The sequence below is a fragment of the Arvicola amphibius genome, chromosome 6 (genome assembly GCF_903992535.2).
Source record: "Arvicola amphibius chromosome 6, mArvAmp1.2, whole genome shotgun sequence".
NCBI classification, from domain to species: domain Eukaryota; kingdom Metazoa; phylum Chordata; class Mammalia; order Rodentia; family Cricetidae; genus Arvicola; species Arvicola amphibius.
Window position 1 is genome coordinate 6,054,695 of NC_052052.2, and position 15,729 is coordinate 6,070,423.

At 51.1% G+C, this 15,729-nt stretch overlaps 1 protein-coding gene across 1 annotated transcript; it reads right to left on the reverse strand.

The window, feature by feature from the left end:
• Window positions 1-1,412: 1,412 nt before the first annotated feature.
• On the reverse strand, window positions 1,413-13,401 carry Eno1 (enolase 1). Its single transcript, XM_038334196.1, has 12 exons — window positions 13,244-13,401; window positions 10,351-10,447; window positions 8,631-8,726; window positions 7,501-7,559; window positions 5,709-5,778; window positions 5,483-5,616; window positions 4,363-4,585; window positions 3,394-3,591; window positions 2,745-2,946; window positions 2,357-2,465; window positions 2,175-2,233; window positions 1,413-1,791 (listed from the first exon to the last, which is right to left on the reverse strand). Exons 2-12 carry the CDS (start codon window positions 10,433-10,435, stop codon window positions 1,722-1,724), a joined length of 1,305 nt encoding a protein of 434 aa, XP_038190124.1. The 5' UTR covers window positions 10,436-10,447; window positions 13,244-13,401; the 3' UTR covers window positions 1,413-1,721.
• Between the last annotated feature and the right edge of the window lie 2,328 nt (window positions 13,402-15,729).

A 15,729-nucleotide genomic window follows, 5' to 3' on the forward strand; every position in this document is an offset into this window, starting at 1 on the left:
TGTGGGCGCTGTGCAACAGCTATCTGTGGCCAGGTGGAGGATGGCTGTGTGGTAGGTGCTGGGAAGCCTTTCCTGTTATTTTGGAAGTGTGTGTGAGGGGGGAAGTTGAAGGGTATTTGCCTAGGGTCCCTGATCCACTAAGCAACTCACCCATTACTAGACATGTCTGAGGGTAAGGGAAGCCTGAGACTGCATGGATACAGCTACCTTCTGAATGGCTTACATGATCCACAATCACCCACAAGCCACTAAGGATACCCCCTAGAGGCTGTTCCAGACTGATGTCTAACCTAACAAGGAGACCTGGGAAAATGGTGCTCAGAACTTCCATGGGAGAGCAACTCATCCTTGTAACCTCACCCTACTTCTGTATGTGCATGGGGAGGCCAGGAGAGACCCAAGGGGCAGCGGTCACTTTTCTACCAGCAACTTCAATCTCTAAAGACTTGGGGATGGCACCTTCAGGAGCTGGGCTACCCTATCAACCCACTTCTATTTTTCTAATATTTACTACCTATACAATATTCCGTGTGTATGCCTGCAGGCCAGAAGAGGGCACCAGACCTCATTACAGATAATTGTGAGCCACCATGTGGTTGCTGGGAATTGAACTCAGGACCTTTGGAATAGCAAAGCTCTTAACCACTGAGCCATCTCTCCAGCCCCCTCCTATTAAATACAAATTACTCACACCGGTTTTAAGAGCTAGTTGCACCTGACTCCAGCTCCTTTATTACCTTTGAATGAGATGCACTCCCTTCTCACAGCAGCCGGGACGTTACTGTGCAGCACAGCACTGGCTGGTTTTAAACACACACCAACCTTTAATCATGGGTGGTGCAGGAAAGATGGTGAAAGCGGGTAAGAGCCCTAGCTGCTCTGCCACAGGTCCAGAGTGCAGTCTTCAGCAACCACATGAGGCTCACCGACAACTATGAGATGAGAAACAGGGTTTCTCAGTAGCTATGGAACCAGTCCCTGAACTTGCTCTGTAGACCATACTGGCCTCGAACTCAGATTTACCTGCTCTTGCTGGAGCTCTTGCTCTTGTCCATAACACCTAAAGAACATGGCTCAGTGGGTCAAGGTGTTTTGCCATCCAGTGATTCCCGCACCCCCCACATGACATGCGTCTGCCATTCCCAGTTCACATATGAAGAACTGTAGTCATGTCCTTCCCAAGGATGGCTGGTCATCTCTTTTGATGGGAGTCTAACATCAGAACATTCTTTCTGTATTCGTTCCTTCTGCCCGGCAGCTCAATCCCTCCCTGCTCCAGCTGTCCTTGCTTAGGACAGATGCACACACAAGTACTGAGGACCCAAAACCTCCAGACTTTCTTACCCCAGAATATTAATTACACACGGGACTCCAGGGGACCCTGATTTGTTTCACCCACTCACAGGCAGTGCTTAAGGGTCACTGAGGCTTTTATTCTGCAGGTAGAACCGCCGGGGCAGGGGTCTTTCCTGTGGCCACCCTAGAGATTACACTGGGCTCCAGACACTAGCTTGGAAGTGAGGTGACAATGATTTGGACCAGTCACATGATTACAGAGCTGGGGTTTCCAGCAGGGCTTCAGGCGGTCGGGTCGGGCGAACTGAAGACGTCTAAGGAAGCAGTGGCATGGAAGGGGCAAGCACTGGGCCGGCCTTGCGCCACCTTGATGACATCAGGGACAGGGTCTAAGCAGCTGGTGGCTCCAGGGATCTCCATCCACTTTACTTGGCCAGGGGGTTCCTGAAGGACCTGCCGGCAAACTTGGCCTTGCTGCCCAGCTCTTCCTCAATTCTGGGCAAAGAGGGGGAAAAAAACCCAACAAAACAAAGTCAGCTCCTGGTGCAGAGAGTGTGTTGGCCCAGTCTGTTAACTCTAACCCATGGAAAGTGGAGGCGGGGGACTGCCATGAGTTTGAGCTGCTATCACTCTGCTTTCCTGTTGTGAACTTCAAGAGTGAGGTTTTAAAGAAATAGGCAGCGCTCAGCTTCTAATGTGGATAGACCCTCAAAGGTGAGCTATTCTGCCTTCCACCAGAAGATGGCAGCATCACACAGGCAAACAACTGCTTTGGGGTCCACTACCAACCAGTGTCTGTGCATGGCCTTCCCAACTCTGTTGTTCAGGATGGGATTCCAACAGAATAGGCCCAGCCTGTCTCCCTGCCGAATCTTTACCTAAGAATCTGGTTGTACTTGGCCAGGCGCTCGGATCGGCAAGGGGCACCAGTCTTGATCTAGAGGGACAAAGGAAAAGCCATCATTATAGAAGCAATGGAAAACATGAACAAAAGTCCAGCCTTCTCTCCCGCAGGGGAAGAGCCACCCCTACAAACTACACCCAGGCAGGCAGCGCTTACCTGTCCAGTGCAGAGCCCCACTACCAGGTCAGCGATGAAAGTATCCTCGGTCTCCCCAGAGCGATGGGACACCATGACGCCCCAGCCATTGGACTGGGCCAGCTTACACCTAAGAAAGGACACAAGGCAGACCATGTGATATACTGAGCTTCAGCCTTGGCACCTGGCCCCCTGCAGGCTTATAGCCCAAGGCACCTTCACCCTCCTGCTCACAGCCTGGCATCAAGCCCCCCAAGAGACAAACATCCTGGTCTCTGTAGCGAAGTTAAGCCACAGGGACCAAGGACCAGGCAACAGTGCTCCCTGCTGCGACCCTCTGGTCACCACCATGTGCTCTGCAGACACCTGGAATTGACAGTCCCAGAAGCCCTGCCCACCGGCTACTCACGCCTGCAGAGACTCGGTCACGGAGCCGATCTGGTTCACTTTGAGCAGGAGGCAGTTGCAGGACTTCTCACTGACAGCCTTGGCAATCCTCTTAGGGTTGGTCACTGTGAGATCGTCCCCAACCACCTGGATGCCTGAGCTAGCTGTGAACTTCTGCCAGGCTTCCCAGTCATCCTGGTCAAAGGGGTCTTCGATGGACACCACTAGGGAAAGCAGAGTCATCAGGTGGGCTGTGGTCCCAGGCACCATTTCCTGTCTTTCTTTAAAGGTGAGCTCAAGAGGGAGGATGACCCAAGCTAAGGTCTGCACAAGCTGGCATTGATCAGAACTGTCTCTACAAAGGGGTATGGGGCTGGAGAGATGGTCAGCAGTTGAGAGCAGTGCCTGCTCTTCCAGAGGCTCTGGGTTTTATTCCAGCACCCACTCGGTAGCTCACAACTGGAACTCCAGCTCCAGCGATCCCAACACCCATGGGAAAACATCAATGCACATAAAATAAAGGGGATGAGGAGTCTGTTACGGTCTTGGCTTGACTGTGACCAAACTGGACCTATCGCTACAGTGGGAGCTAGGATGACGTTCCAAGTCCCAGAACCCTGCCCATGTCCAGTCAAACTGCAGTTGGCATAAGGAGGGAATAGGGGACTCACCTGGATACTCCCGGATGAAGGACTTGTACAGGTCAGCCAGCTGGTCGGGGGTGATGTACCTGCTGGCGTCATCAGGAGACTTGAAGTCCAGGTCATACTTCCCGGACCTGAAGAACTCAGAGGCGGCCACGTCCATGCCGATGACAACCTGGTCAGTGTAGCCAGCTTTTCCAATTGCGTTCTTCAGCAGCTCCAGAGCTGGAAAGAGACGAGGCAAAGGTGAGTAACAGTAACAGGTGCCGAATGGGGACTGTCCTGGCTGTGAGTTTCAGGTTGTCAGGCACTCATTCCTGCTTGGGTCAAAAGGTCATGGATGAGGGACCATGGACCCATAAGTAGCAATCTCTAACACAGCCCTTCTTATGCCATGGCAGCTGTGTTGGTGAGATGCAGTTGGAGGGACAGTCGCAGCTGAGATCAGCTGTCCTGAGGACTGGCTTTAAATAGAATGGAGGCTGGAATCCAAGAGGGAAACCTCAGGAAGGGCCACCTCAAGTCAAAGCTGCCAAGATCTGAGACACAAGGCTCCTGACACCTGCCAATGACCTCAGCAGCTAGAAGGTGAATGCACAATGAAGCTCATTTAAAACAGGCCAAAGAGGCCACAAAGGGCCAGCGATATGGCTGGTAAAGGTGCTTGTCGCCAGACCCAATACCCAAGTTCAGTACCTCAGGCCAAAGTGGAAGAATTGAGTGAACGCCTTACACAAAATTAAAATGGGACCAACTGGCATGCTGGAGATGGCTCAGTGGTTAAGAGCAATGGCCCCTCTTCCAGAACCCATGTTCAATCACCAGCACAGCATGGGTAACTCCAGCTCTAAGAGATCTAGTCACCCCCATGAAACTGGTGGGAAAAAAACCTACACCCAAAGCTCTTGCTTTCCTCCTTAAAGGCTGCCATCAGTCTTGTTCCCGTCCCCAAATTGTCAGGTATGAGGGGACAGTGCTACACAGCTCAGTGCTTACCTTCTTTGTTCTCCAGGATGTTAGGCGCAAACCCGCCCTCGTCACCCACATTGGTGGCATCCTTCCCATATTTCTCCTTGATGACATTCTTCAGGTTGTGATAAACCTCTGCCCCAATGCGCATGGCTTCGCGGAAACTGGACGCCCCCACAGGGAGGATCATGAACTCCTGCATGGCCAGCTTGTTGCCCGCGTGAGACCCGCCGTTGATCACATTGAAAGCCTGGGAACAGCAGAGGAGAGCTGTGCTGCCAGCCCAGGGAAGTCACGCAGTCACCTTAGTACATGAAGCCTACCCAGCTAGCTGCTACCAGGCCCACATGGGCCTGGGCCTGGGCCTGGCCCTGTGCCGTGTCAGGATTCTCTTATCCACTGTGCTATGAGTCCTAATTATAAAAGACTTGATGCACAGGGTCTTCGTGGGTCCCCATGATGTGACACTCATCATGTAATGGTTACGTAATGTAACTTGTAATGGTTAGCACTAACACGATTTAGAACCAATTGGAATGAGTCCTAGAGGGGCTATCTGTCTAGATCATCTGGCCTACTGGCATGTCTGTGGCGATTAGAAGTAGAAGCAGACCCCTGTGGATAACACTGTTCCCTGGGTTTAGGTTCTGGATTACATAAGGGTGGAGGGGAGCTAAGTAGTTAGTTGGTATGTCTATACTCAATCCCCCGCAAGAGGTCTCACTATATAGCCCCGGCTGTCTTGAACTCCACTCTGTAGACCAGGCTGGCCTCAAAGTCACCCACCCATCCATCCGCCTGTCTCCTGAGTACTGGGGTCAAAGGTGTGTGCCAGCAATGCCAGCTAACTGCCCTTTCTAGTCTGAAATCTCACAGTGACTCATTCTACAGATTAAGACTGATGTTTTTTTTTAGACGGAACAGTGCTGAGATTAAAGGCATGCAGCACCACTGCCCGGCTTCATTTCTGCCTCTACCTGTGAATGTGCTGATACACTTCAGCCGTGACTTCCCTGCTAGAATGGATGTGTTTAGAGTCGTGTGCAAAAGCAAGCTTTTCCCTAAACTTGCTTCTTCAAGTATTGTTCTGTCCGTAGCAACAAAACTGGAATGGGACACCTCTAGCAAGTTCTAACAAGACACTCACTGGGACTGGCAGGATGACTTCAGAGTTGCCAGCCAAGTCAGCGATGTGGCGATAGAGAGGCACCCCCTTTTCTGCAGCGCCAGCTTTGCAGACAGCCAGGGACACTCCCAGGATGGCATTGGCACCAAATTTGGCTGGAATAAAATAGAAATGGTGAATGGAAGCCATAAGGCATCCACGAAAACCCGCACTCGTGAACAAAGGATCCCCGGGAGCGGGCACTCACATTTATTCTCAGTGCCGTCCATCTCGATCATCAGCTTGTCGATCTTCTCCTGCTCCACCACATTCAGTTTCTACAGGGAGAGGGGCGGTGAGGGCAGGGCAATCACCTGAGCTCTGCTCACACCAGCAGCACTTTAGAAAGGTCTGAGTCCCAGGCCAAGAGGCTGGGCTTGGAGCTTAGCAAGGAGCTTCCTAAGCTTGTAAGACTGGCTCAGTCCCCAGCTCCAAAGAGAACAATGGAGTAGACCAAAGCCACATATGATTTGTCCTAATTAACGGCTTCAGGCATTTCCTTGGGTTCACAACAGACTAGTCTACCTAGGGAGTCAAGGTCACACATACAAGGCTGCTGTGTGTGTCCTGTGCTGCATAAACCATCACCATAAACAAGGGAGCTCTTAGAAGCCAAGCAGTAAGGCTTACTGTTTATAGTCAAGCAAGCAGGGCCCTGCTTTAAGGCCGTCCCTGTTGATCAATGTCAAACAACAGACAGATCTCCACTCAATGTCTAGATCATCCATCAAAACATTTGGTTGATAAGGGTTTAGAGTTTCCAGAATCCACATAGCCATTCAAAACTGTGATGCTATTTTCTGGCTTCCACATGCACCAGGCATGCATGTGGTACAAAAATATACATGCAAGTAAAACCCTCATACACATAATCACATTCTGTATGAGAAGTATGGGAGAAAAATCTATAACCCCGTAATGCAGTGTGAGCGTTCTGACACCTCAGTGCTTTGGCAGGCGATGCTAAAGGAGGCAGTTGCTCAAGTAGAGAGCCCACCAAGGGTATAAGTGAGGGGAAGGCCTGGGGACCAAGGGACAGAGAATAAGACATTCAAGGAGCCGCCCAGGAGACTGGAGCAGAAGGCACAGGCAGAGCTGTAATGAGCAATTGTCTGGAGACCAGACAAGCAGAACCAATTATAGCATTAGGATGGCTTAGCTAGGGACAAACGACAGGACGGCACATAGTGAACGGGAGGAGGAAGGAGACATGGCCAACTAACTGCTCCCTGAGTCACCTCCAGACCCATTTTACCCAAAACAGATTTGCAGTCTGACCTTGGCTTGAAAGACTGGGCTAAACTAAGATGAGAAAAAAAAAAAAAAATCACATGTATGTCTGAATGTGTGCCGTGCATGAAGGAGACTGTAGAGGCAGGGGGGCTTTGAGTCCCTGGAGTAGAAATCAAGTGGTTGCTGGCCCTGAGTTTGGTGTGGGGACCAAACTCAAACCCTCTGGAAGTGTGGCAAATGCTGTTCTGCCGGGCCACCCTCCACCAAATGAAGGTTTTTTAAAAAGCAGGGACAGAGTTGAAATCGGGGCTTTGCATGCAGCATGCAAATATGGAGTCTTGCCTAGCTCCCAAGTACCCAGACTGCAGGCACATGCCACAACTTGGGAATGTAGCCTGGGCTCCTGGCATCTCTATCACCTGAACCCCATCCTGTGTAACTAAGCCAACCCAACAGGGCAATAAATTCCAAAGTCCAGGTATCTACCATGGACAATATCCCACAAAGCTGCTATTCAAATCTGGACCATGGCCTCCCAAAGGTCAAGATAGCATAGGGAACGATGCCAAATATTCCCCACCTCCACAACGCCATTCCCAACCACTTTCAGGTGTCATCAGAAGCAACAGCCACACGCAGGCAGCAGGTTGGTTAGACTCATGCATAAAAGGGAATCCTCAACTTTTAAGCTCTCAGAATAAGCTAAAGACCCCGGGATTCGCTCTGGTGGCACTGATCCACAGCGGTTTCGGGAAGGTGGGTCCTACCTTGCTAACCAGAGCAGGTGCGATAGTTTTATTGATGTGCTCAACAGCCTTTGAGACACCTAGAAGGAACAATCATGAAATTACTGATAGTATTACAATGTGTGGGCGTGAGCAGCATTGCTGGAGCACCCGAGCCGTGGGTCCTCCACACGACACTAACCCCACCCCACTTCCGCCAGAGGGAGGCTTCCTGGCCCAGTCTGAGCGCTCTTCCTGAGGAACCAGAACCCAGGGGGTTAGAGCCACACAAGAGCAACCAGCCCAGAATGATCCGAGGGACAGTTAGTTCAAGACCATGCACTGGGAAGACCAGCTGCACACCTAGGATGCAGGGCGTGTTACCTGAGTGCACAAGGCTGGTGCCAGGAACTCATTAACATACTTAACAGGTCTCGAGACGCCTGCCCAGCAGAGGTGAATAGAAGGGAAAAGAGACTCAGGAGAGAACAGGCTTCAGAAGAAAGAAGTGAGAGAAGTGGCCGCGAGAGTTTCTGGATGTCAACTTCTCCTACACACGGGTGGGTGGGCTCATTAGCAGTGACACTGGGCTGTTCTGCTCTAGAGGCCTGGGGAGGTGGGGGGGCGTTTCAAAGTCCAGTGGACACAATCTTCTCTCCCTTGCTGCCTCAACACCACTAACGTTCCAAAATTGGTCACAGTAGCTAACATCCTCTGGTCTCCAGTTTTTTAGAAAGACCCCCCTCACACACCTTGCAGGGCTAATACTGCCCCAGGGATGAAGGCGGGGCCTAATTCTGGGTGCTCTGCTGGCTCTTGAGCAAGCAGATTCCATTTACAGATGGTGACAGCCACATCAAGGTGACAGGTCAGTGTGCATGTAGCCAGAAGACTGGGGCCGGTCCACACAGGCCGCAGACTACAAAACTGTCCGAATGCCTCCACTGAAGGCAGACACTTCTCCCCACTGAAGACGGGCGTAGCTTCCAAAGCCCAGACTGACAAGTCTCCTTGTGTTCGCAAGCCCAGTTTCCAAGCTTGGCAACGTGGCCGTCAGTGAGCTACCTTGCTGACTTTCCAGTGTGGTACCAGCGCTCAATGACATTAGTGAAAGCCAGAGAAAGGCAAGGAGGGCCAGTGGGGAGAGGCGGGATGTGAGTTCCTAGACTTACCCTTCCCCATGTAGCGGGTCTTATCATTGTCACGGAGTTCCAGGGCCTCATAGATGCCAGTGGAGGCACCGCTGGGCACAGCAGCTCGGAAGAGACCTGGCATAGAGGTAGGAAAAATCAACTATGAAATGCCAGCACACGCCTGTAATCCCAACATACAGGAGGGTGAGGCAGCAGAATTTCCATGTGTTGGGAGTCAATTTAGACTAAAGGGAACACAACTACCAAAGAGAAAGACCAACAGCTCAGGTCCAAGCCCCTCTCAGTCAGAGCATCTAGCCTCAGAAGTGCTGCGGCTTCATTATCAGCTAGACATCCTCCAGACCATTCTTTACATTGATCCTAATACAGACCCCTCAAGTAGGCTCTCAGGAGTCTCCCTGGAGCGACCTGCCTGCAACCTGCCCTGGATTCCTAGACACCCAAAGGGTTCTGACGTAGGTGAAACAAGGGTCAGTTCTGCCTCCAGGGCTGAGACTAAAAAGACTGGAATAGATTTGACACCATGTGTCTTCCTGGACACAGGATCTAAATGAACCTGGGGCCTCCAGGTGATGCTGGCTGACCAGTAAACTGTAGGGAAGCCTTCCATGTCTGTCCCTAGTGCTGTGATTACAGGTGTACCCACCCCACTAGACCCAGTTTCTTATGTGGGTGCTAGGGATTAGAACTCATGTCTCATGCATGCACAACTGCCACCTTCTAAAGGGACCATCAATGCAGCTACTCCAAAGATATTAAGCCAACCACTGTATCACACAACCATAATCACAGCACCTAAGAGGACTCAGGGTTTGAGAACCATGTGGCCTACACACACAGGAATTCTTATGGGAAAAATGGACAAGTTAATTATTGTAAATATTGTTTTTACCTGGCAAATGACAACATTAAGATTATACTAATACAAAAAAAGTAGCTAGGATACAGCTGAGAGCCCAGCAGCACACACGCAAGCTGTTGCTGAGGATGTGAGAATCCTTGTCTGCGGAACTGGCAGGAAGGGCTGGGCTCTGGTGCTAGCTAGATTTGTGACTAAGACAATGACTCAGCTTTGACTGGCAGGTCCTGGTGAGCTCTGCAGAACCATACACACCATTCCTCAGGTCTCTTTCCCACCACGACATGCATCTTTGAACACAGACTGCACCAGCACAGGGGTCCTTGATAGGACACAGGTTCTTGCTATGTAGCCTTGGCTAGTCTCTAAACTGGCAACCCTCCTGCAGCAGGCTCCCAAGTGCTGAGATTAAAGGCATTAGCTGCCACACCCATCCAGTTCCTTACAATAAGTTTCCTTTTTTTTTTTCAATGCTGTGATTTGACCTTAGGGTCTCCCACCTGTTAGGCAAGCCATCTCCCACCTATATTCTCAGTCCCTTAAGTCATAAGAGCTTCTGGGCTGTCCCAAAGCCCCACTTGCTAACCACACCTGCCCCTCATCTCTATCCTATATGGAGGGAACTTACCTATTGCCATCTGCTTATTTGATCGCAGACAGCCGAACAACAAAGGACAATCCTTTTTTAGGAACAAGGGCTGCTTAAGCCCCGGCTTTACTTCTCTACCCACATCCTGCCTTAAACACCTTGGAGCAGAGCTGGGTGTGGTGGCCCCTGCCTGCAGTCGATGTGCGCACAGGAAGCTGCCTTGCCACCCCTGCCTGCATTCATTTCTCAATGGAACGTGGCAGAAGAAACCATGAAAAATGGGTACATACCTTTTGAGGTGTAGAGATCAACCTCAACAGTGGGATTCCCACGGGAGTCAAAGATCTCTCGGGCATGGACCTTGAGAATAGACATGGTGAGTTTCTTCTGTAAGGGAAAAAAAAAACAATTCATATTTTTCTATAAAGCATAACAAACACAGAACATTAATTCAAGGGATCACTTCTGAGGGATGAGTGGGCCGAGGGTTCCATTTAGAAAAGCTGCTTATTAAAGGAGCTTTGGTGAGGGCAGTAGCATGGCCTGCTGGAAAGCAGCAAAAAGTAGTCCTTAGAAATCATGCCAAGGGGCTGGAGAGATGCTCAGCGGTTGTGAGCAATGGTGCTCTTCTAGGACCTCAGTTTACTTCCCAGCAACCACATGGTGGCTCACAACTACTCGTAATGAGACCCGATGCCCACTTCTGGCATGCAGGTGTGCAGGCAGGAGAAACACTGTACATACAATAAACCTTTAAAAAAATCAGGAGCTGGAAAGATGGCTCAGAGGTTAAGAGCACTCACTGCTCTTCCAGAGGTCCTGAGTTCAATTCCCAGCAACCATATTGTGGCTCACAACCATCTGTACTGAGATCTGGCGCCCTCCTCTGGCATGTGGGCATACATGGAGGCAGAATGTTGTATACATAATAAATCTCTAAAAAAAAAAAAAAAATCAGGCCAAGGGGCTGGCACTCCAAGTCAGGCCTGATGACCACATGGTAATGACTGAACCACCCCTGCAAACTCTTCTCTGAACCCAAGTGCGCTGTGGCTCATCTACAAAAGCAGGCTGGAGGCTAAGGCCACGGCTTAGTGCTCAGAGGCACGCTCAACACCCTGCTTGCGCTACATTCCTCAGAACTGTGGTGGAGGTGGTAGCAATTCAACAACAAACGTGTGCTTCGCATGCTCAAAGGCCTGAGCCTTTGACCTCAGGACCAGGGTATAAGAAGGGGAGGAAGAATAAAAAAAGCTAGAGATTGCAAGCACTAGTGCAAATTAAAAAAAAAAAAAAAAAAAAGAAAGAAAAAAAAAAAATCAAGCCTCCAGCTGGATGATACAGTTTGCTGGCTCACTTCGATGAGAAGGAACCAGGACGAAACAGTGACGGGAGGTCACGGGGTAAACCATGTAAAATTAGGAAAAATGCCCAACTCATCACATTGTAACCATGGTAACAACAGCATATTCAGTTGATGGAGATTGCACTTGGAAGCCAGCAACACCTAACTCCTCGGTCTGTGAACATCAGCACTGGCATTCTCTGGTCTGGTGGCACATGTCTGCTAGCTTGCCTAGCACGTGGGCGTTCCTAGGTTCAATCCCCACCATTTTCCACTATGGCGATGGTTTCTGATTCTTATTTCTTTCAAAAGGACTCTTTTATTAAAAAAACGTTTCTAAGAGCACTAACGAGGTTTAATCACAAAACATCCTGAGAGGAGGGCTACTGGACAACGACCTCGAAAGAATGCCCATTTCCTACTTTTTTCCAGTAGGCTTTCCAAGAAAGAAATTTACCAAAGAGCCTTTAGAACTAAACTGGATGAGAGGTGAAGGCAAATTAGCATTCAGGAGCCACTATCTGGCCGGGTTCCCCACATCTTCCCTGGCAAGGGCTGAAGCCCAAAAGCCATCTTTTTGTTTCAACTGAGAAGTCACTTCTGTGGTTTTGTCTTGTGTGAGACAAAGGATCTTTATACACTTATGAAAAAACGTATCTACTTTTTACCCTGTTACAAAACATCAACCACTACTTTGTAGGCTTCAAGCACATTTAACCTAGACCAGGCTGGGTTTAAATACCATGCTCTTCTGTGTCCTCCCAACCTCCCCCCTTTCTATGTATGCCAAGTTGATCCGAACTCAGTGATCCTCCTGCTACAGACTACCCAATGCTGGGTTTATGTGTATTGCCATGCCTGGCTCAAAGGCACTTTAGTCTTCTTTAACTTGGGGTAGGGGAGCGCCCACGTGGTATGGCTCACTGTGGAAGTCAGACTACTGACTAGCAAGAGTTGGTTCTCTCCTTCCCCCGCACGTATCTGACTCGGATCCTTAAGCAGGGCAGCAACTGCCTTTAGCCAGGATAAAATCTCACCCTCTAGGTCTTTTAGATGGATTGAACGCCGGACCAGGGTCATAAATGTGGACCTGGAGGTCACGGTTTCAGTCCAGGCCGACTCTGACCGATCTCGAAGGCCAAAGAACCATGCTGCTTAAGGCCAGAACGAACAGGAAGCTTTCTTAAACACATCTTAAGTCAGTTCATGGCCGGCTAGTAGCCACCCAGGAAGCCCGCATCCCTTGTTGCCTAACTGGTGCGAGGTCTTCTAAGGGCTTCCCAACTATCCAACGGGACTGCTGCAATTTCCTTTAGTCCAACCACCTAACCAGTCAGAAGTATTCCGGAGCAGAGATGGGCTGGACCACTCCCGCCTAGTGACGCTAGACTGTGGTCCAAGAGACACGGCCCTAGCAGGCTCTGCGGAAGTGGGGGGGGGGAGGGGGGCTCTGCCTCGTGGGCATCTTTGTTTCTGGCCCTTCCATTTCGAGGACTTTCATGAGCATCAGGAGGTCAAGTCTTTCCCTCCTTCAAAAGCCTTCCCCACAGCTAGAGGGAGAAAAGCACTTTACTCCCTAGGGCGGCGATCAAGCATGTTTTGTATTTGCTGTTGCTTGGTTGGGAGCCCAGTTAAATTGCAAGCCTGCAACTGGGTAATAACAGGTGGGCCTGCACCTCCCCACTCCCCTCCAAGAGCCTGCGACCTACCACGAGGCTGACCCGAGCGCTCCCTGGGTGCCCGGCTCGCACCCAGGCTAGGGGGTGCCCATGCCCACCGGGTTCCCCAGCACAGCTCGCTCGTGAGCGAACCGTCTCCAAGGGGCACCCGAACCCTACCTGGCAGTCGGCGTGCCGCAGAGGAAGAGCACAGAGGTTCCTGCAAACACCCTGTAGAGCGTTCAGGAGAGACGAGCGCGAGACCCGGTGGCCGAGCTGCTCTAAGCGCCTCCCACTCCGACTTTGAGCACAGCTCGGGAGGCCCCGCCCACTCTTCTCCTTGCGGGCCCGCCCTCTTTCCTCTCCGCTTGGGCATTGGTCGCCAGTGCTGTCACTCCAGTAGAAGAATGTGACTGAGGTGTCCGCTTGGCCTGCACAGACTGGGGGCGATGGCCCGGGGGTGGGGGTAGACGTGGCTGGCTGGGCCTGTGGCATTGTCGGGTGGCCGGGCGAGCCTCCCGCTGGGACCCGGGGGCCGCGCTGAGGGTCTACGAAAGCTGGGTGAGGGCGGGGCGGCGCGGCCGGCATGCGGGCTCCGGCCCGCGGCACGTACTCCGAGTCCCACACGCACGCACTCGGTGTGGCGGCGTCGAGCACGTCCGGCCCACGACCTTGTTGATGACCTTCGCGGCCCGGCCCTACCGTGGGCCTCGCCCCGCCCCTAGGTGCGGGAGACCCCGGCGGCGTGGAAACGTTAAGCCGCAGGGTGGGAAGCCTCACTCGCGTGGAACGGGGTGTGGGGGGGGGAGGGGAAATAGGGCACTGCGCCTGCGCGCTGCGTGCGCTCCTCTCGCCTCCCCACCCCCTTCCCGTGAATCCGGGTCCTGGCTGTCTGGTGCCATCCGCCAAGGTGACCCTGTCCTTTTGTCCTTGCTGTGGAGAGTTTCAGACGGAGGTAGCCAAAGGGAAGTGAACTTTCCCGTAATATTACCTAATCATTGTATTGTGTGCAGGGTATCGAACGCACGGTCCCATTTGTGCTAACAAAAGGCTGTACCATTGTGCTACTCGCCCAGCTACTCCACCCTGCTCTTTAGAAGGCTCCTCATTTCTCCCTCTGCTCCACCTCAGCGTGAATTCATTCTTTTCCCCGTTAAGAGCCTTCCTTGAAGGATTTAATACCTCTTTCCCCAGATGGTGGACTAGATCCAACCTACCTGGATTTTTGAGAACTGTATTTGTGTTTAGAGTTTGGTGTAGGCCAAAGTATAGACTAGTCCACAGTGATGTGGCAAATGACTGGAAGGAAAAGGTGGGTGGAGTCATTTTACCTCTCCACCAAGAAAGTAAAACTGGTGTTTAATCACAGCTCCAGGGCTGGGCAGTGGTGGCGCACGCCTTTAATCCCAGCACTCGGGAGGCTGAGGCAGGTGGATCTCTGTGAGTTCAAGGCCAGCCTGCACTACAAGAGATCGTTCCAGGACTGGCTCCGAAGCCACAGCGAAACCCTGTTTCGAAAAACAAAACAAACAAAAAACACAGCTCTAGGGAGGCAGAGGCAGGCAGATCTCTGAGTTCAAGGCTCGCTTGGTCTACATAATGAGTTCCAAGCCAGAGAAGGCATAATGATGAAACCATGTCTCAAAGAAAGAAAAAAAAAGGTGGTGGGGTGGAGAGGAGAGACTGATAGCCATTACAAACCGGAGCCAGTGAGGTGGCTCTGGATAGGGGCACCTGTCATCATGCCTGATAACCGGTGTTTGATTCCTAGGACCCAGTGTTGGAAGGGGAGAAGTGACTCCTGCAAGCTGTCCCCTGACCTCCATCCCACCCCCCAAATGTAATACTAATAAAAAAAAAGAAAAAACCCAGCTGATTAACAGATTGAGGCAAGCTTGGGCTACAAGGGAAATGATCCTGTCTCAAACCCTACAAAAATCAGCTTGTAACTCCTGCAATGCACGCAGTTCTCCACGGCAGGGCTGAAGCCAGCACCTCTCTCCTGCAGTGTCTGTTTCTCCTGGGCTGTAAGTCTGGGAGTTAATGGCATTTGCTTCTATATTTTCCCTATTGTCTCCCATAAAGAGATTGAAATATGCTTTTGGCTTTGGTTATTACCTCTTGTCAGCTACAGGAAGCTGCACTTCTCTTTTAACCCTTAGCATTTTGCTCCAGGTAGCCTTGGGTATACCTGAAGGCATACTGAGTTCAAGGTGTTTAAGTTTCCACTGATGAAGGAGCAAGGTCTTTGGGATTAAATTCAACAAAGAAGTAACAAGGAAGTTGTAAAATGATTCATTAACGAATGTTAGGAATTTCACAAGCAGTTAGTGATTTCACCAATAATACGCTGACGTGTGTTGGCTGCATAAAACGGAATATCCCCAGTCCTATGACTCAGCAGCTAAAACAACAGCACTCCCCCTCCTGAGCCCTGTAAGAATGTAAGAAGCTGGAAGCTCTGAGCTCTGTTTTCCGTGTGATCCCAAGGCTTTGGCCTGGAGAGCGCTCCCAGACAGCCGCTTCATTTCCACTAAAATGTTTGGAGACAAAGATAGAGTAGGACAGCTCTTGCTCCACTAGACCCGGTGAGCCAGGCAGGAATCTAAAGGGGAACATGATCTCAAGCAGCTGCTGTTGCAAGATTGCTGGAGGTCTCAGAACTC

Coding starts and splice junctions, on each gene's coding strand:
- Eno1 (XM_038334196.1), bottom strand. CDS start 10,435: ATGTCTATTCTCAAGGTCCATGCCCGAGAGATCTTTGACTCCCGTGGG. Junction 5,779..7,500: donor CACCTGCTCTGGTTAGCAAG/GTAGGACCCACC, acceptor CTCTCCCTGTAG/AAACTGAATGTGGTGGAGCA. Junction 2,947..3,393: donor CTTCATCCGGGAGTATCCAG/GTGAGTCCCCTA, acceptor TGCTTTCCCTAG/TGGTGTCCATCGAAGACCCC.